The following is a 20,191-nucleotide window of genomic DNA, read 5'->3' on the forward strand; positions in this document are numbered from 1 at the left end:
AAGGCAGGAGGAGTCTGATTTGTAGCATCTGTTGATTTCTGTGCTATAAATAGTACTACACTGGAGGATCTCAGCATAACACCACTGGCCCTGGCACTGGGAATGTAAGTGCAATAGTATACCATTATATAATATTTCTCTAATACAGATATAATAGACATTGCCTCAAAGGCATGGCCAATAGCAAAATGTAGCAAAATAGGTAGAGAGTTTTGAAAATATATTAACTGTTCTTAAATATAACTTAATTGTATTTAATTTTTAATAATGGCTATGCTTCTTTACTAGCTTTCAAACTTTCTATACTTAAGCAACTGGTTCTGATGAACTGGTTTGAGCCTGTTGCCAGCCATTGCTAGCTTGAGATAATGTCAGCCCATGTATGCTGGCTGGCCAGGTCCTCTCTGGGCACCAGAAAGCTGCTTAGGATACTGTACCTTGCTGCAGGGGAAGATCACTGACTTGGTGTTAAAACTTATCCAAGTTTGACCTAATAGCTGAAGCCTGCTAACTCTTTCTAGTTCTCAGTTTTCTTGGCTCTAGGGCATATACAAATATGGTAGGGCAGGCAGAGGGTGGGCATCTTTTACTATTTCAGCATCTAACTTTCAACATTCAGTAGATACTTATACAGATAAGGAGAGGCCAGGTGCCATCTACTTCCCACAGGCCAATGAATACCATGCATCTAGCCAGGGATGTCCCTTTTAGGAGCCAAAGGGTGTCATACTTCTCAGAGATGGGCCTCTCTGGTTCCATGCAAAACCTGAGCATCCTATCAGGGTGCAGGGCTGGGAAGTCATCAGAAATCCAGACCTTTACAGGGAGCTATGGAGAGCCACCTTGCCCTACTCTCATTCCCCCAGTTCTCCATCCTCTGCACCATGAAGGCACAGACCTGCATATTCTTGGTCCCAAGTGCCTCAGGAAAGCTTACCCTCACCTTTGTACATTTCTAGGTGACAAGAGGCAGAAAGGGGGAAGGACAGCAAGGAAAGGAAGAAAGTGAGCATGCACTGACCAGAGAACGGAGTTAGTGGGGAAAAAGGCAACTGGGGCTCAGAGGTCCCTGACAACCACTCCTTCTTGGAGGCTCCCAAACTCCAAAGGTCCTTTGCAGCTTCAAGACCCTTGACAATAATCCCACACTAGTTTCAAGCTGAAATTTGCTAACTGCCCTGCAGCTGGCTATCAGAACCTGTTTTCTGGGTGGTTTATCTGCTGACAGTAGACAAGGGGAAGCTGCTGTGGGATATCTGCAAAGACAGTTTGACTGGGTCACAAATCTCCAACATCAGAAAGGAAATACTCTGGGGAAGATGGGAGTAGAGGCCAGAGAGCAGCAGTCAGTTATCAGGGCTACCTGAGGAGGCTGGAGCACTCAAGTGTCCATGGGGTGGGTGTGTATGTGGTGGTGGGGGGGGACATACTTCTCAGCTCCCTGACAAGAACAGCTCTGGAGAAAGCAAGTCTTTAAAATGAATATCTCCATAAAGATGAGGGCTATTTATGCTGTTCACTCATCTTTGAACAGTATCTCAGTGCAATTTCCTGCTGAGGTCATTTGAAGAAATAACATATGGATGGATGCATTTTTCTGTTTGCCAGGTACTGCTCAGTAGTCCGTCTCACAAAGGCCATCCAACTAACATACTTTTTCTTCTGTCACAGGTAATCCTAGTTAGTATAGGCTACAGCTTGTTTTAAACTTGGAAAAATAGTACGTTGTGATTATAGAGAGTAAGAGAGGCTTAACATGTAATACGAGACAATATGAGATTGTCTGGGATTTCATTCCCCCCACCGGCTTTCTCTATTTTCACTGAAATCCTGCAGGGTTAAATATTTGCACACAACCCAGTGCCATACCACCTAGCAGAGTGGGGGTGATCAGCCAAATTTATATAATAATCATATGAGAACGGACCCAAAGCTCTGTCCAACTCTCTCACCCAGTTCTACCAGTTTTAATCAATAGCCTTAACAGAGCCACGTACCTGTGTAGCCTAAAATGTTGGGACTGCTAAATTGCATCTAGATGTTTAGAAAAACTGAAGGAAGCCCCAGCAATGGCTGGTGTGTGTGGCGGTGAAAGATCGTCAATGGGAATACTCAACAGTGAAAGCAACAGAACAGTACACGGAGAATTGCCAATTTCCTGAAACGAAGAAGGCACACGAAATACACGGAGGAGAGTCTGACAAGTTCCTTTTATCTACGTTGCACAGATTACAAGAGAATTTTTTTTTTGTCTTTTTTGAAACAGGGTCTCCCTGTACCCCCAGCTGGCCTGGAACTCACTATGCAGACCAGGCTGGCCTCGAACTCACAGAGATCCGCCTGCCTCTGCCTCCTGAGTGCTGGGACTAAAGGCGTGCGCCACTGTACCCGGCTTACAAGAGAAATTTTTACCTAAAATACACTTCGTATGGTACAACAGAAATGGGAAGAAGTACATCGTCCACTTTAGACACTCTACTGTGCAGATTTCTTTTTGTTGCCTCAATGTGACTTTTTGTGGGTAGGTAGTTGATAGCTAGACTAAATTTGGCAAATATGAGAATTTAAGGGAAACGTAATATACAACCACCAGGCCTCAGACAACATGTCAGTTGTCTATGATTCCAGGTAAAGGTCAAATTCAGGTATTCCTGGTTTCAAAGCCTTTTGTGTTTAAACAGGTATGTAAAAGTCATTCTGTTATAAAATAGAAACAAATTGGAGAGTATCATATTCTATTTTGGTTGGCAGAAGAAATCAGAAATATTCCCATGCAATGTGTTCGGACATGACTAGAGTTTAGAATGTCCCCCAGGTATGTGAATCTCATCATTGGAACTTTATCAACGGTATCCGGAACTCTCCCTTGGTCACCAAAGTTCTTTCCCCACCCCCACTTTGATCTCCTAAGACATTCTGAAAAACAGAAAATGAGTTTTGGGTGAAAACTTGAACTCTAATTCAGTGGGATTTGTAAATAAAGGACCATCTGCCAATTTAGTGTTCCACTGAGAAACACTGGTCCTGGTAGCCTATGTCTACTTAAGGCAACCTTTCAAGAAGACAGTGGACATGATTTTATAGGGCTGAAGGATGTGGGACTACTTCCATCGGGCAGTCTTCTAACTGCAGGGTATCTGCCAGGGTAGCCCATTTTCTGGATGGGCAATGATAAACCCCAAGAATGGGCAGCACAGACAACATGAGAATTGTAATGGCTTATACTACAAGGTTTTCTCAAGAAATTCCTGTCCTCTTTGTATAATTTTTGTATACTTTATATACTTCCCAATTTTTGAATATATTGTAAAGATGAGCATAGTATCAGAAGATAGACAAGATGAAGCTATTTATTTCCTATGGTATCTTAGAGAATAAATTATTTTACTCTACAGATGGGGAAACTGAGGACCGCTAAGTCCAGTGACTTAATTCTTGGCCTTTTGGCTAAGAACAAGTACATTCTCAGCAAGATCTGGGCTCATGGCTGCTTGGAGCTTGGGGCTGAGACTCAGAGATCTTGTCTTTTGGGTCAGTACTCAGGTGTGAGAGGAATCAGACAGCAGGACTGAGTGGCCTTAAAGGCTGTCTGCTTTAATGCCTATGGTAAAGATGAGAAGATTCAGTGACAAGACTCTGGAGCATTCTGGACTGATTCCAAAGACCAATGTGGAAATTTTAGTTAGAAGAGACTTGGACATAGAGGTGCCACCAGGGCTGTTTGCTTAGCTTTCAGTTTTGTACCAACTTTCAGTTCCTTCTCCTGTAGATGAAATGGGTTGGTAGTTGCCTGCCCCGGTGCCTGCTTCTCTTTAATCTCTAGCTAAACCTGAACAAGCCATGCCGCATATTTGGGAAACAATTTGAACTCATCATGGACAATAAAGGTGATTCACAATGAAGGAGGCAGAGGAAAACGCACAGAAGGTAGAAAAGGTGGTGACCGAGAAGGTTTGTGACCAGAGACTGTCCAGAAGATTAGGAGAGATCCTTCTTGGGCCACCTAGGAGGCTTGAGTAGGTGACTGGAAGCTAAGAATGGTCCTTCTGAAGGGGACACCTGGTGGAAGATCTTAGGAAGCAGGTTCATGCTGACCCAACCCAGCATCCAGATACAATTTTGAATAACTGCCTTGTAGTTTGGGAGATTTTATGCAGCTAGACTGTAGAGCAGAGAATAGAGGCATTCTAAGAACTAATGCTAGTCCTGTAAGTTCACCACCACTCCAGACTGGAGAAAGCAACACTCTTGTACGTCTGTTTTTCTCTTTTGGATGGGCAGATGGAGATTTGGATCTTCCTTTTGTAGTGATTTCTGTGCATGCCTCATTCATCCAAAAGATCTGCTCTGGTGCCTAAACAAGTTCAGGGGCAGACAGGGAGAAACACTGTGTCATATGGAAAAAGAATAATATGCAAGGTACTTTCTTGGGTTTTTAAATGCAGTCTTTGTTTTCCAGGCTATGAAAGGAGGTAGGAGTGAGAGTAAACTGTGTTTTCTTCCCTGCTTTGCTGGTATCTTTTGATTCAATCATGCCTAGTCTTTATTGATTTTCCTTCTTTTGGACAACTTTGTAGATTTTATTCTGATATCCTTGATGTTCTGGCCCTGAGTACCTGTATATCCCCAGGGAACCACCCTCTTCCTGCCATTCTCCCCTCCCATCCTAACTCTAGGCTGTGCCCTCTACCAGGCCTAAATGACTTGGTGCGGACAGTGGATTAATGGTTTATGTTAATCAAAGAGCTTTTCACAAAATCCGAGCTCCAGGAGGGATCATGGGGTATGATGGGGGAGGGGAAGCAGAGGGGCCTCCAGGGGGCTGGGACATCGCTGAACATAATGATTAGTGGAAACAAAAGCTTGCTCTTTCTGGAGGCCCCAGGGCTGTGGCCCTGCTGGAAATGCTTAAAATAAAAGAATCACCCTTTAAGAAAACCCAGAGTTAAAAAGGGAATATCATTTAAACATTAGATTTATTCTGCCTGATGTTACAGGCTGCAAATCTATAAGGAAGCTTCAGATTTCAAAGATGTGTTAAAAGGATGGGCCTGCGGGGAGGGGCAGCCAGTGGGAAACCAGAAGATATTGCTGTCTGCTGGTCCATGGAAACGTCCTGCTGACCTCTCACTTCCCTGCCCAGAAAGTTTCCAAAGGTAAAACAGGCAAACAGCCACCAGGATATGCTGAACTTTCTGCCAGAGGGGTGCTTGGGAGTGCATGCAGGCTCGGAACCCATCCAGAGGCTAGGCTGGGAACCCATAACCCAGGGAAGTTGGAGGGACAGGACCTATGGAAATACCAGCTTGGAAAGGGAATGACAGTTCACCAAAGAGGCTGGGTGGGGTTTTGTCCCTCAAGAAACAGCACAGGAAGAGGTGCCGTTTTGCATCTCTAAATGGCTTTGGTTGTACAATTCTTTCGAATTAGGAATTTCCAACAATTCAGATACGCCAAGTTCTGGAGCAGGGGTTAGGCAGGAGCAGTGGATTAACAGGCAGATACAGTTTTTAAAGAAGTGGCTTTCTTTCCCTGCATCTGCTATCTGGCAAGTTCTGGGGCAGCTTGAGGGGGAAGAGCAGAAAGAGACAGAGATCTCTGATCTCTGGTTTTGAAATAGGTGATCTGCATGCCATACTCACAGACACTGTAACGGCCAGAGCCCTCACTTTGTCAGTTTTGTTGGGCTTTCTTTCAAAATCTGGTATCTGCAGCTCAAGCAGATTTTTGCTGTCACCTGGGGACAGACTTCATTTTTCTCGTTAGCAGAGTCACCTTAATTGTCATGCTGGAAGAGCCCCACCCAGGCATATTTGCTACCACATGGTTTTCTTTGAAAGGCCCTGTTGTCACAGTGAGAAGGGCTGGGTGTCCTTTTCTAAGTAAACAGGAAATATCACTCTGCCTGAAAAAAAAGGACTCCCTTTCCTCAGCACAAACTCAATTATGCCAACTTATACTTCCTGTTAATGGTGCACCAGCAGGGTCTGTTTCTTACATTACAATCTTTTTTAGCTTCTCAGCTTCAATGAGCAGAATCTGAGTCTGGCTGACTGGGACTGTTGAGAAACACTTTCCACAGATGTGTTGGGAGGCAGTAGCAACACAGTTAGGAAAACAGAATGCATGAGGAAAAACGAACAGTGCAAAGTCACATTGGAGGGGCAAGACAAACGCATCTACATTTTAAGTCACAGCAAAAGTTTGTGTTCTGATACTCGGCCACCTTTCTATACATGAAAACTTCCAAGGTTTGAGTCAGGCAGAACTGACCTACAGTGGGAGAAGGAAATGGAAAGAATGGCTTTTGTTCCATCACATCAGAACCTGGGTTCGTGTGTCGGGTAGGCGTAGCCCCACGAGTCCTCCACACACGAGCACAGTGGAAGCCAGCAGGATAGGGATTGCTTTGGTGATGCCGACCAGGGAACCGAATATTAAGTTTCCCAGGACAGCTGCTGCTTTGCACAGTGCATTTAAGAAGCCGAAGCCTGTCGCCCTGCAAAGGAAAGAAACAGGGACGTGGTTAAGAAAATGTATTCCACCTTTAGACCTGTATGTAGTAATCTTCAATGGTCCTCAAGTAGATTGTGTTGTATGTCAATGGAGCAAATAATTAGATGTCTGTTAGCAAATGTGAGGGAAGAGAGGCCAGCTGTTGGTATTGTGCCTTCAGCCTCCTGCTGATTTTCTTAGCACCTCTACTGACTCTTATTCTGACCCTAGGCTCCATCATGAATAGCAAGATAAGGGAGAAGAAAGCATGGTTGTCCTTTCTTGGTACAATAAGTGTTTGAAGGAAGGTTCTAGTAAGTCAAAATTAATTTTACCCCATCTAACTCCTCACAGGATAGAGAGGCATGAAACCCTGTTCCCTTGGGAGTCAGCTCACCTCTACTCAGCATGGGAGAAGCTGGGCCACCTCCTCTGACCCTGGGCAAAGGTCTGAGAGGGTGACTTTGAGAAGGTGAGTAGGGTCTCAATCTCTACAAAAGTGACTTGCTGTTTTGTTTTGTAATTATCCATAATTTCAGCAACATCTATTATTAAAAGGAAATTTAAATTTCATTTCATAGTTAAATAAAATGATACAGCAATGGATTTCTTTATTCTTTGCTTCTGATCTACGTGACTATACTAGATTTTATTTTGCTTTTACTTTTCTGAATTTATTTGTCATGTGTGTGTGCATGTGTATGTGGATAGGCATGTCATGGTATACACGTGGAAGTCAGAGGACACCTTGTGGGAATCAGCAGTTCTCTCCTTCTACCATGTGGGTCCCAGGGATTGAACTCAGATCATCAGGCTTTTACTCACTGAGCCATCTCATCTACCCTTGTTTTTTTTTTGTTTTTTTTTAAGATAAGATCTTGCTTGATGTATAGCCCAGGCTGGCCTTGAACTTTTGAGATCCCTTTGCCTCAGCCTCTCAATACTGTGATTTCAGATGTGTGCCACCAAGTCAGCATAATGTGCTAGGTTCGAAACAATTAAGTCAACTGAATTTACAGAGAGGGAAAATCAGGGATGGTGGAGGGGCATCTTCATCTTTCAGGTACTATGAAGGTGAGCGCCCATGCTGTCATTCTTAATGTTTTTGCTAACATGTAGAAAACAAATGCAGCTTGAGTATTCTTTATCTGCCATGCTTGGAATCATAAATGTTTCAGAATGGAGTCTGGACTATTTGATAGACATTACCAATTGAGCATTCTTAATCTGGAAATCTGAAATTCAAAGTGCTTCAAAATCTGAAACTTATAAACACCTTGGTGTTCAGATTAGAAATGTACAACATTAGGAATGGATGAGCTAGGTGGCTTGCCAATGAGCTAATATAACATTTATCATGGCCTGGGGAGGTGGCCCAGTGGGTCTGAGTGCTTGTCATGAAAGCAAGAGGACCTGAGTTCAAATCCCTAGCACTCATGTAAAATAAAGCATGGCTGTACATGCTTGTGACCCCAGTGCTAGGGGACAGAGAAGGGTGGATCCTGAGAGCTTCCTGGCCAGCCAGTCTAACCAAAATGGTGAGCTTCTGGTTCAGTGAGAGACTCTGTTAAAAAAAGGGGGTGGGGGGAGACGCTAGAGAAATGGCTTAGAGGTTAAGAGCACTGATTGTTCTTGCAGAGACCCAGATTCGATTCCCAGCACCACATGGCAGCTAACAACCACCCATGACTCCAGTGCCAGGGGATCTGACGCCCTCTTCTGACCTCTGTGGGTACTGTACAAAACGAGTGCACTTACTAACAAGAAGGCAATACATTCATACACATAAAATAATAATAAATTTTTTGGAGGGGTTCTTTTTTTGAGACACAGTCTCCCTGTAGCCCCGGCTGGCCTAGAACTCACTTTGTAGACCAGGCTGGCCTTGAACTCACAGAGATCCACCTGCCTCTGCCTCCCAAGTGCTAAATATTTTTTTAAAAAAGGAGAAAAGATGGACAGCAATAGAGGAAGACATCTGATGTCCTCTGGCCTCCACATATGTGCACATAGGTGTGTACCTGGATACAACATGTGCACATATACCACACAGCATGTTACACACACACACACACACACACACACACACACACACACACACACACAATTATATTCTCATTAGCATTCTCTATGGGAGATAGAAACCAAGAGAAAATGTTATGGAAGAGATTAGATATTGTGGGCCTAGGGATCTTGTTCACTGTCTTTGTTAGCATTTAAGATGAGAAGGCAGGGCTGAGAGATGGCTTGGTGTTTGAGTATGCACTGCTCTTGTAGAGACTCAAGTTTGGCTCTCAGTACCTACCTCCTGTATCTCTAGTCCCATGGTATTAAATGTCCTCCTCTGGCCTCCTCAGGCACTGCACTCATGTATACAAACCCATACAAATAATTAAAAACAAAAATAAAATCTAAAATCTTATAAAAGTACAGGCTCTTCCCTTCTCCTCTCCCTCCTTCCCTCCCTCCTTCTTTCTCTTCTTTTTCTGCCTTCCATATTCTCTCCCTCCCTCCCTCCCTTTCCTTCCTTCCTTTCTCTCTCTCTCTCTCTCTCTCTCTCTCTCTCTCTCTCTTTCTTTCTATCTTTCGAGACAGGGTCTTACTATGTAGACAAGGATCCCAGGTGCTGGGATCAAAGGCCTGTGCCACCAGGCCTTTTGTGTGTTGGGAACTGAACCCAGGGCCTCAGGCATACTAAGCATGTGCTCTATAACTGAGCTTTACCCTCAGTACCCACATGTAACTTCTTAAGACACTCTTTCCAAATGAAAAATATGTATTTCATATACTACATCTTAATCATATTTAGACCCCCTCCCCAGCTGCACCCCTAAAGCCCCCCCCACCAGATTTCATGCACTCTGTCATATATGTTAAGGCCTATTGAGTCAAGCTTTTGTACCCAGATGTCCCTCAGTGCATATTTATCCATTGGTTCTTTTAAAAAAATTGACAGACTTTTTGGGAGAAGGCTTGGGATTATCAATGAGGACATTAAGAGTGAATGAAAAGTAAAACAAGGCTGGGCATGGTGGCACGGGCCTGTGATATCAGCACTCAGGAGGCAGAGAAAGGAGGGTCATTGCAAGTTCAAGGCCAGCTCGTACTGTAGAACAAGACTTATCTTAAGAAAAAAAAAAAAGAAAGAAAAATAAAGTAGAGGGAGAATTCCCACATGTCCCAGTTTCCCCTACTAACCTACATTGGAGTAGTGTATTTATTACGCTGGGTGGGCTAACATTAAATAATACTGACACACTATCCATAATTAAAGTTTACTGCTAACATCAGGGCTCACTCTGGGTGTTGTGCATACTAGAGGTTTTGACAAATATATAATGACACGTAGCCACTAATACAGCAGCATCCACAATAACAGCTTCATGGCCCCAAGAGTCTGCTGGGTGTCACCTGTTCATGTTGCCCTCTCCCAGGCCCTGGCTTCCATTGGTTTCTTTATAGTTTGTCTTCTCTAGAATGACACTTAGAATCATTTACCATGTGGTACTTTCAGGCTGAACTCTTTCACCGCTGTCTTTTGTTTCCATTTGTCTTATGACCTTTTTATTTTTCATTCATTTATTTATTTTGTGATTTGTTGCATGTGTGGAGGTCAGAGGACAACTTGGGAGAATTGGCTCTGTCCTTCCTTTACGTGGGTTCTGGGGATCAAACTTAGGCAATGAGACTTGGTGGCAAGCACTTTTTTCCACTGAACCATCTCTCTTTAGCCCAATTTGTTTTTTGACACAGGTTTGAGGCTGGCTCAGAAGTTGCTGCCCAGGCTGGTCTTAAATTTGCGGCAATTCTCCTGCCTCAGCTTCCCGAGTGCTGAGATCACAGACATGAACCACCACACTTGGTTTCTTCATTGTCTACATTACATTTTAGTTTCCAGAGTCATGAACCACCCACTTCATCTCATGTTGTTAAGATAAAGCACATCCTGCTGGGAAAATAGCAAGTCTGTGTGTGTTGCTGATAAGAGAAAGGAAAACCTTCCCTGTCATGAAGTCTCTGATGCTGAAGCTGCAGAACCATGTAGGATTTACATCTGAGTAGAACGATATGTGTTCCCAATGCCGCGAGCCTCACCTGTGACCCAGAACAGACTATCAAAGGTGGGCAGCTATCTCCGTGTCCCACTGGAAGAGCAAGTGGAATGTGGGTGACTTCTTAAGTTGTCTGGGCAGCAAGGATGACATTTGCATCTTGAGCATCTGGTATCTGAGGCTTCTAAAGAATATGATCAAACCCTTATTAAGAACCTCTGTTTCCACTGCCCAAGCTGAGACTGTACTTCAGATGAAAAATCTGGCGTGGATGTGGACTCCTTAAATTAGTGTCAGCATTCAAGAAATCGTGCCTGCTCTTGGTATGTGAATTATTCCTTCAAATATCTGCAGCTGGAGAGTGTGACATTCAATGCATCTGAGGCACAGCTGCATCAGAAAAGCCATTTGCAGAGTGACTTTCCCTATGTGTTATCTGTTTGAAAAAACTCTTAGTTCGTTCACTCCCGGTTCTTTCTGAAGGCAAGGATATCACTGCTTCGAACATGCCAGTGCAGGTCACCTCACACTCATAAAGTCCTTTAAGGGTAGGGAGCCCAGAGTGTGAGGAGCCTCCTCTGATTTCCCAGCAGCAGGCTGGGCTCCTGCATTAGTTTCCTGACCAAAGATGTCTTCCTGCCTTCTTTTATGTAGCCGTCGTCCAAAGGGAAGAGGGGAATGATGTTACCACTTTATAAGCTCCGTCCTTTGCACTTCATCTCTCCAGACTTTGTTCACTGTTATTGCTTAGACAAATTGTTAACGTGTAAGTTCTTTCCCTACACAGACCCTGTCCCTTCAGGAGCTCCATTCCCCATTCCATCCAGGCACGCCTTGTGCCTGCACCATAAACTCACTCCATTTGAGACTCATTGCAGAGCTGGCTTGCAGAAGCACTGAGACTTATCTGATAGGGGACAAGGCCACCACCGTGTCCCCTCCCTGAGACAGGCTGCTTCTGTGGACTGTTTTACAGCTTAGTGGGCTCTAGTTTATTTACATTGTTTTATGTCTTCACTGGAGGCTCCATTGTGAATGGAGTGAGACTAACACTGTCCTGACACCCAGCTTGTTTCTTCTCACTTTAGTGCACAGGATGGCTTATGTTTTATTTTAAAGCTCCTGAGAAGAGAGAAAGGAAAGGTGAATAATGGCAGGAGTTAGGGCAGTGCCTGGCACATGCCAAGCACCATGTGTTAGTGATTATTTTAGAACTAGCAATATATCTACCCCAATAACTGATGATGTTATTAAAGAAAAATTAATTGCAACATTTTGCAAAGGCCTGAAATGGAGGAGTCTAGACTCAGTTCATAGGCTTCACCTGCTAAAGTGGAGAGGAAAGCACTCTCTTCAGTCAGACTGAGCTTTTGGGAACTTTTTCTTTTTTTAAAAAAAGATTTATTTTTATTTTATGTATATGAGTGTTTTGCCTGCATATGTGTAAGTGCACTATGTATGTGCATGCAGTGCTCATGAATGTCAGAGAGAGTGTTGGATCCCGTGCAACTGAAGTTACAGACAGTCGTTAGCTGACATTTGGGTGCTGGGAACTAAATCTGGGTCCTTTGCAAGAGCAAAAAGTGCTCTTAACCACTGAGTTATTTTCCAGCCTCAGAAGAAGTGTCTAGTCAGCATACTTGAGTCATTGGTAGACATTCTGAAAGGAATACTCAAGAATCAGCATGGGACATTTGGAAAAGTATAGGCCATCCTTAAATGAAGAGTGTATTGTAGGGCTGATGAGATGGCTCAGTGGATAAGAGCACTGACTGCTCTTCCAGAGGACCTGGGTTCAGTTCCCAGCACCACACGGCAGCTAACAGCTGCCTCTAACTCCAGTTCCAGGGGATTCAGCACCCTCTTCTGATCTGTGTGGGCATTGCATGACACCAGTGTACTCACATACACACAGGCAAAACAGCCATACACATAAAATTAAAAAAAAAAAAAAAGAATCTTAAAAAAAGAATACATTGTGATACAAACATTCATCTGGAAATGGGTTATTTGAAACACAACATGAATTTCAGTTGTCTCAGAAATAATACTATGAACAAAGGTTATTGTCCCAGCCTAACTCAGAGCTATTTTACACTAAACCTATTTGAACTCTCAAACTATAATGCTAATAGCCCTAGATACCCCTTGAATATCTGTTAAACAAATTTGTCTTTAATGTACTCTTAATTTACACATTTTCCTATGCACTTATTCATATTCCTTTAATAATCACACATTAAGTTCTTTTTAGTTTCCTTTTTGTCTGTTTTGCCAGGCTAGCCTTGAACTCTCCATCTTCCTGCCTTCTCCTTCCCAGTGCTGGGATAACAGGTATGTACCACCACACCTGGCATCAGTAAGTACCTCTCATATGCCAAGCACTGCCCTGTGTTCCACTGACTACAAATCTGAAAGACAAAGCTTCCATTTACAGGTGAAGAGGGATGGTGACAACACCCCTCCACCTCCCATGCAACAATGAAGACTGCTAAGGAGCATGAAGGGGCACTCCAGTGAGCAATTTCAGACTTGGGGGCGTGCAGCTGGGGGAGACTTCTCAGAAGAGATGCACGGGAAAGGATTACCCTTCATGGACCACTCAGAAGTTGCCTGGTCAAGGTTGACAATGGACAGGGCAGTCTCTGTTCCTACACTACTCAGATCACCATGCCTTACCTCTTGTATGTACTCAGTCTGCCTTAACATACCCCAAGGACTTCTTCAATGTCAGATGGGCCTGTCTCTCTAGCATCCAAGCAAATTCTCTGCTTTTGTACACAGCTGCTGTCAACCTAGGGTTAGGGCAGCAAGCTGATTGACCTAAGGTACCTGGACAAGGTATAACCATACCTCTGCCTGTGACTGCCCAAGCCTGACCGCACTTGGGAGCTTCTGAAACAGCAATTCCAGCTATGCATGGTGGCACATGCATTCCAACACCTGAAGGGTGGAGTCAGGAAGACTACAGAATAGAGGGCAGCCTGGGCTATGTAACAAATTTGAAACCAGTCTGAGCTACATAGGTGATACCCTGTCTCAAAGCAGAAAACCCCCAAAACAAAAACAGCAACGTCCCCTAACAATTAGGCAAGGGCTACACTCATAGAGGTTCTGATTAGGGCCTAAACACTGGTACTTTTCAGAAGTGCCACAAGGTGGATCTAGGACTGAAAACACTGCTACTTTCCCAGGGATATCTATATTTTAAAATTGATTTGGGTTTACTGTTAAATACTAAAAGAAACTGCAAAAGCAAACATTCGTTCCACTCCCCTGACAAATCATTTTCCTTTCAGTCAAATTACCACACTTCAGAGCTTATATACAAAATCACTTTCTTTTTTTTAAATCACACGTGTTTGTACCATGTTGGTTATGTTTGAATGTTTTATTTAGTATGCAACCATTATTTCTCTGACATCTATGATACTGCAATTCACATATATGACCTTTGTGCTCGTTAGGGAACATCAGGCAGTATGGCACGGGTGGGGGAAATGTTTACTATTTAGGATGCAGCTTAGACTGAGTACCCCAAGAGATACTGTGCCTATGAAACAGATGAGAGAGAGAGAGAGAGAGAGAATAGGAAAGAGAGAGGAGGAGGAGGAGAGAGATGGAAGAGAGGAAGACAGGAGTGGGCTCTCCTTCTCTCCCACGATCCTTTTTGCTTTGGGTTTTTTGAGACAAGGTCTCATTCTATAGCTCAGGTTACCCTGCCACAATCCTCCAACTGTAGCCCCGAGTGTGAGGATTAAAAGCCAAGAACCACCACACTGACTCCTGCCCTTGTTGAGCTCCCTTGTTCACTCTGCTTTCCACAGAGTGGAAAGGACAGTCAGCTTCTCCCTAACTGTCTCCTCTCTCCCAGCTCCTAATTGTTTCTCATTTAGACCTCTCTCCACACCACTGCTCCCACTGAATTCCCATAGACTTAAGTGTCTTCAGCAATCCTGGATACTTCCTGATGTGGGGTTGGCCTCCTGTAGGTCCAGGCTGCATCTGGACAGGGCTGGGTAGTCTTTGTAGTGGATTTTCAGAGCCCTTCTCAGGACTGGCACAGGGATGCCGGTGGTACTCAACTAAATGAGCAATTCCCTGACATCGTCTAAATATTTGAGAAATAGAGTTTAAAAATTCTTTTTTTTTTTTTTTTTTTTTGTTTTTTTTGTCTCCCTGTAGCCCCAGCTGCCTGGAACTCACTATGAAAACCAGTCTGGCCTTGAACTCACAGAGATCTTTTTTTTGGTCTTTTTGAGACAAGGTCTCCCTGTAGCCCCAGCTGTCCTGGAACTCACTAAGTAGACCAGGCAGGTTGGCCTTGAACTTACAGAGACCCACCTACCTCTGCCTCCCAAGTGCTGAGATTAAAGGTGTACGCCACCGCGCCTGACTTGAGTTTAAAAATTCTTAAACAGGCAATTTTGGATATTTGAATGGACATTTCATATTTTTTTTGTTTGTCCATTAATGCTTGTTTTTTCAAATCTGTACTCTGAAGTCAGAAAAGGCCAAGTTCAGTTGCTTATTATTTTTGCATGCAGTGCTGAAGATTGAACCCAGAGCCTTGCATACTCCAGGGCTCTGTTGTTGAGCTATATACCCTGCCCTCATTTGCTTTTTAATATTTACAGAGAGCATTTATCTTTCTGAAGTGGGCAGCATCTTCTTCAACGATGCCAGCCTGCATACCCATGAGCAGGCTGTCCTAACTCTCTCAGGTGGAGGAGTTCCCTACAAGTTCTAAGCTAAGCTGGCTCCCTGGGCCCAAGGTGGCTCTCTGTCTCCCTTTGAGAGTCCCCAGAGTCAAAGGGTTTCTTGTTGTTTGTTCCTGTCAAAATCAAATATTCCCATGAAATCTAGGTAATAATGAGAGCCTTTGTGTCTTACTATTGAATCTAATAAACCTAGCTAGGAAGTGTGGGCCTGAGCCAGGCTGAGGAAGCATAGAGTGACCAAGCATGCTGAGCAATAACTTGGAGTTTATCTGAGGTCAAGGTCTATACACACTGCTATACATCCCAACCAGGTGTGCTTTGTTTGTGGTTTTTTGAGACAAGGTCTCACTAAAACACCCATGCTGGCCTTGAACTCACTCTGTAGCCCAGATAGCACTCCAACTTGTCATTTTCCTAGCTTAGTCTTTCGAGTGCTGGAATTATAGACCTGTCCCACAATGGATGGCTCCAGGTAAGCATCTTAAAAACAGACCCCAGGGATTGAAGAGATGGCTTGAAGGTTAAGAGCACTGACTGCTTTTGCAGAGGACCTGGGTTCAGTTTTTAGTACCTACACAGCAGCTAACAATAGTCTAGAACTCCAGGGGATCCAACACTCTCTATGGCCCCTGTGGGCACTGCATGTATGTAGTACACATATATACATTTAGGCAAAACACTCGTGCACATAAGTAGAATAAAAATAAATATAATACAATATTAAAGCAAACAAACAAACCAAAAAACAGATGCCAGACTTGCATCTCAAGCCTCTTGGGAGGGCAGGGAAATACATCTGCTATCTATCCTTAAAATGGGTGTGACGCTAAGTATTCCAGAGCAAGTTACTTTCTCTGCCTGGGCCTCATTTCTCTCACCTAAGGGAGGGAGGGTGGGAGAACTGAATAAAGTTAATATCTACAATACCCAGCACAGCACCTCACTCGCCCTTCATTCACAGAGGACAGACAAAGGCCCATTGGATGAGGAAAAAAGGGCCCAGAATGATGAAAGAATGCCTCCATATTATCCAGCGGTTTTCTAGCAGACCCTACAACTGGTCTCAGGTGTCTGACTCCCAGAACAGTGCTCTTTCCTCCACATCATTAATGTAGTGGAGGGAGAAGAAGCAGATCTCCAGCAGGTAAAGCTGTGTGGAAAGGAAGCTGATGGCCTAAGGATCCAGAGATAAGGGTTGTGGTGGCAAAAGTGGATGAGGGACACTGAGGGGCAGTGGAGAGAAATCCATACAACTGAGTTGCTTACATTGAAAGTGGGGAAGCTGGGCCCCAGACCCAGAGGAACACTATATATACTATATACAGTCCTGGCAGTAGTGCTGTTGCTACATCACTATGTCTGTGACCCTTTGTTCTGGTTTGCTTTCAATCGCTATGATAAAACAATAACAAATACCAACTTGGGGAAGAAAGGGTTTATTTATCTTACTTCTCCCAAGTCACAGTTCATCACTGAAGGGGCCCAAGGTAGGAACTCCAGGCAGGAGCCTGGAGGAAGGAGTTGGAGCACGGCACAGGAATGCTGCTTACTGGTTTGCTCTCCTGGCCTGTGCTCACTCAACCTGCTTTCTTATACAACATAGGACTTACCTGCCCAGGGATGGCACCACCCACAGTGGGCTGCGCCCTCTGGGCCCCCCCATATCACTCAATAATCAAGAAAATGCCCCAGAGACATGGCTACGGGCCAGTCCAATGGAGGCAATTCCCCAGCTGAGGCTCCTGCAACCCAGGTGTGTCAAGCTGACAGCTAAAGCTATCTAGCACGCCCTTACACCCTTTCATGCAAGGGCTTGTTTAGTACCCAAAGGCAGAAAGGTCACTTCCCTGGAGCTCAAAAACAGGTCAGATGATGCTTCTATCCTGTTTTTACACATGGCAGGGCAGGATCAGCTCCTACTATAATACACCCCCTGGTTATAAAGCTGTGAACATGCATTCCCTATACCCTCCTCACCTTCTTCTGTTCTCAGAAACAGGGTCTTGCTATGTAGCGCAGGCTGGACTAAAATTTATGATCCTAATCCTCCTGCCTCAGTCTCCCTAGTGTTGGGATTACTGGTGTGGGCCACTATGCCCAGCACTTACCCTCTACTTCTAACTTCCAGAGACGAAAAGAATTAACATCTTCTGAACGGCTGAAGTATAAAGATACAATATAATGCTAAAACATAACGAAAAAGAAAATGCAAGCATGGATGATGTAGTGGTATGGCATATAAAGAAGAGTAAAGCAGTATATATGATATAGGCTGGCTAGATAGTTGAAAGACTCCTTCATATCAAAATCTCCAAAAGATAAATGAGATGAGCTGTCTCCATGACCACAGATGGAGAACATATTTAAGAAAGAATGAATGATATTGCCATTATGGAACACGGGCTGACAATGCTGATGAGGAGAATGCTAGAGGCAGAAGGGACCCGATATGCTGTTCACTTCAGCCTCCTCATCTGGCACCTCAAACAACTGAGGCACAGTTTTATGGACACACAGCTAGCTGGTCAGGATGACAGGTTGGCTGTGGGACAGAGATGAAAATTTCTGTCTAAACAGGAGTAGTCCTGAATGGAGGGGCTTAGGGGTTGAAAGATCAAGTTTAGTTCATTGAAGAAGAGAGCCATCCCACAGAGCTGGGTGACATGCAGCAGGTGCCAAGGTTAGTGAGATTAGCAGGGAGTAGCAAGTGTGAGCTGCCAAGGTTTTACTTTCAAAGCTTTTAGGAATCATGTCTGAACTGTGCATACCTGAGGGCACAGAAAGAGGCCAGTGACCAGGGAAAGGCAGGAACTCACTGCAGAGAGGATAAATACCCTGAAGACAGGGCTGCTAAGACTACCTGGGGGCCTGGGAAGTGCTGTGAGAACCTGGGTTGCATCACTCACCAAATACTGCTCCTTGCCCCAAGCTCCCTGTAGGGAGACTGCCACTAGGCTGACACGGAGTTGTGAACAGAACTCTGCCACCACCACATGGTGGCAGCAGAAAGCTACTGCCTAGATGACAGGCATGCTGACCAAAACTGCAACCAAAATGAGCCAGAGCGTATAGCCTATACCACAGGGCTATACTCACGACTTGAAAAGTTTACAACGTTGCCAAGAAAAGGGAGTTAAAAGGGAAGCTAAGAATGGAGACAGTGAATCGTGGATGAATCCAGTTCAACTTATATTGCATATTCTTTCCTCCGAAGATTCGAAAGAAGGACAGTCATTTTATCTATTTTTCCAGTTAGAGGGTTGGGATGGGGAGAACTCTGACCAGCCCTGAGGAAACCCAAGTAATGGAACGTGTTTCTGTTGACCTCTCCCAGGCCTATTTGCAAAGAGGGGTGAAAGTGATTTGCTTTTGGCAGGATCTGGATGTGTCATAACGAATGCAGGAAGCCCCTGGCCTAGTGTGTGTGTGAGAGATGACTGGGGCCTCTTTCCAGATTTCTGACAAGCTAGAATATCCATTTCTTCTCTGTTCATGCCACATTTATATTTCCCATCTGTCCCATACAACAATCTGCCCATTATCTATATTACAAATGAAGGCTGCCTTTGATTTTTGATACATTAAGGGCTAATGTGTCTAGGACTGATGCTGACATAGAAGATTCAATAATTGCCTCAACTACAAAATCTACTCTGTTCTTCATTTCTATCTTCACAGTCAAGAACAAACATCTGCCCTCAACCCCTTGCCTGTTCCATCTCCCCCAACCCCTCTTCATCCTGCTGATCCCTGCAGAACCATCATCATTCCTGGCTCCTTCATGGTCACTCCTGAGAATTAGAGTATGAGGCAGAAGGCTACAGTAGGCCAGCTGGAGCTCTGTCATTGTGGTTGACACTCTGTATCATGGAGGCTGTCTTTGGCAAAATATCCTGAGCTGTTCCTAGAGCAGGAAAGAGGGTTTAGGATAGGGATAGAGGTGGCTCACCTTGGCAAGCCTAGCCCTCTTCCACTTCTACAGCTTCTACTGTAGTCACTGCTTATATCCTGCCTCCAGCTAAGGCCGGTTTTGACCTTGTGAAAGTCAGGCCAAAGCCTATCACCGAGGAACAGCTACAAGTTTTACCGCCTTGCTATCCTGCTTAGAGTTGACAGACAGCTCTAACTTGCAGTTTTCCCTCAGTGTCAAGCCCTGTTTTTGCAGATCGTAACATCTTATTCCTCTGGTCACTGGCTCACAGGCTTGCTTTTTGTTTGCCACTCACCTGATCTGAGTTTCTAGCCCATGAAATACCCGTCTTCTAGCCTAAAATTTTGAACCCTGCTGCCTGTACTTTTCTAGTTCAGACCCATTGTCACTCTGGAATACACAGACAGACAGACAGACACACACACACACACATACCCCACACTGTCCTCATGGCTCTCTGATCTCCATTATCAGGGCCACCTATCTCTGACCTGGAGCACACAAGGCAACTGAAGCCCAAGAGGAAAGACTGCATGGCTCAGTGTTAAAAAGGGCTTGTCTGAGGATCAGTTGTTTCCTTGAATGTGAGTTCTCGCCCTGGGTCTCTGCCTTTGAGTGAGCAGCACTCTTCTTTATTCTAGTGACAAGGAATTCCTTTCTACTGTAACTTGCAGTGCTAATAACAAATCCCATCTTCATCATTTTGATCCAGCAGCACCTCTAGTGTACCTGTGCATCACCACCTCTGCAAGAGTCCTACCTCCTCTTCTGGAACATTACTACCCTCTCCCGAACTACTTCTTGACTTCCAGGACTGCTGTGAAACACTCCTGTGCTGGATAGTTTTAGTGTCAAATTGACACACCTGGGTTGAGGGAGCCTCAATTGGGGAATTGCCTCCATTGGACTGGCCTGCGGCCATGTCTGTGGGGCATTTTCTTGATTGTTGAGTGATATGGGAGGACCCAGCCCACTGTGGGTGGTGCCACGCC

General features: G+C 44.5%; 1 protein-coding gene across 1 annotated transcript in view; it reads right to left on the reverse strand.

The window, feature by feature from the left end:
• Positions 1-2,326: 2,326 nt before the first annotated feature.
• Sv2c (synaptic vesicle glycoprotein 2C) overlaps positions 2,327-20,191 on the reverse strand; it is a 241,573-nt gene continuing 223,708 nt past the window's right edge. Inside the window, exon 13 of the mRNA XM_008855998.1 lies at positions 2,327-6,499. Coding sequence (XP_008854220.1) covers positions 6,316-6,499 — 184 coding nt within the window. The 3' untranslated portion in view covers positions 2,327-6,315. The remainder of the gene's footprint in view (positions 6,500-20,191) is intronic.

The sequence above is a fragment of the Nannospalax galili genome, unplaced genomic scaffold (assembly GCF_000622305.1).
Source record: "Nannospalax galili isolate Female #2095 unplaced genomic scaffold, S.galili_v1.0 scaffold907, whole genome shotgun sequence".
NCBI classification, from domain to species: Eukaryota; Metazoa; Chordata; class Mammalia; order Rodentia; family Spalacidae; genus Nannospalax; species Nannospalax galili.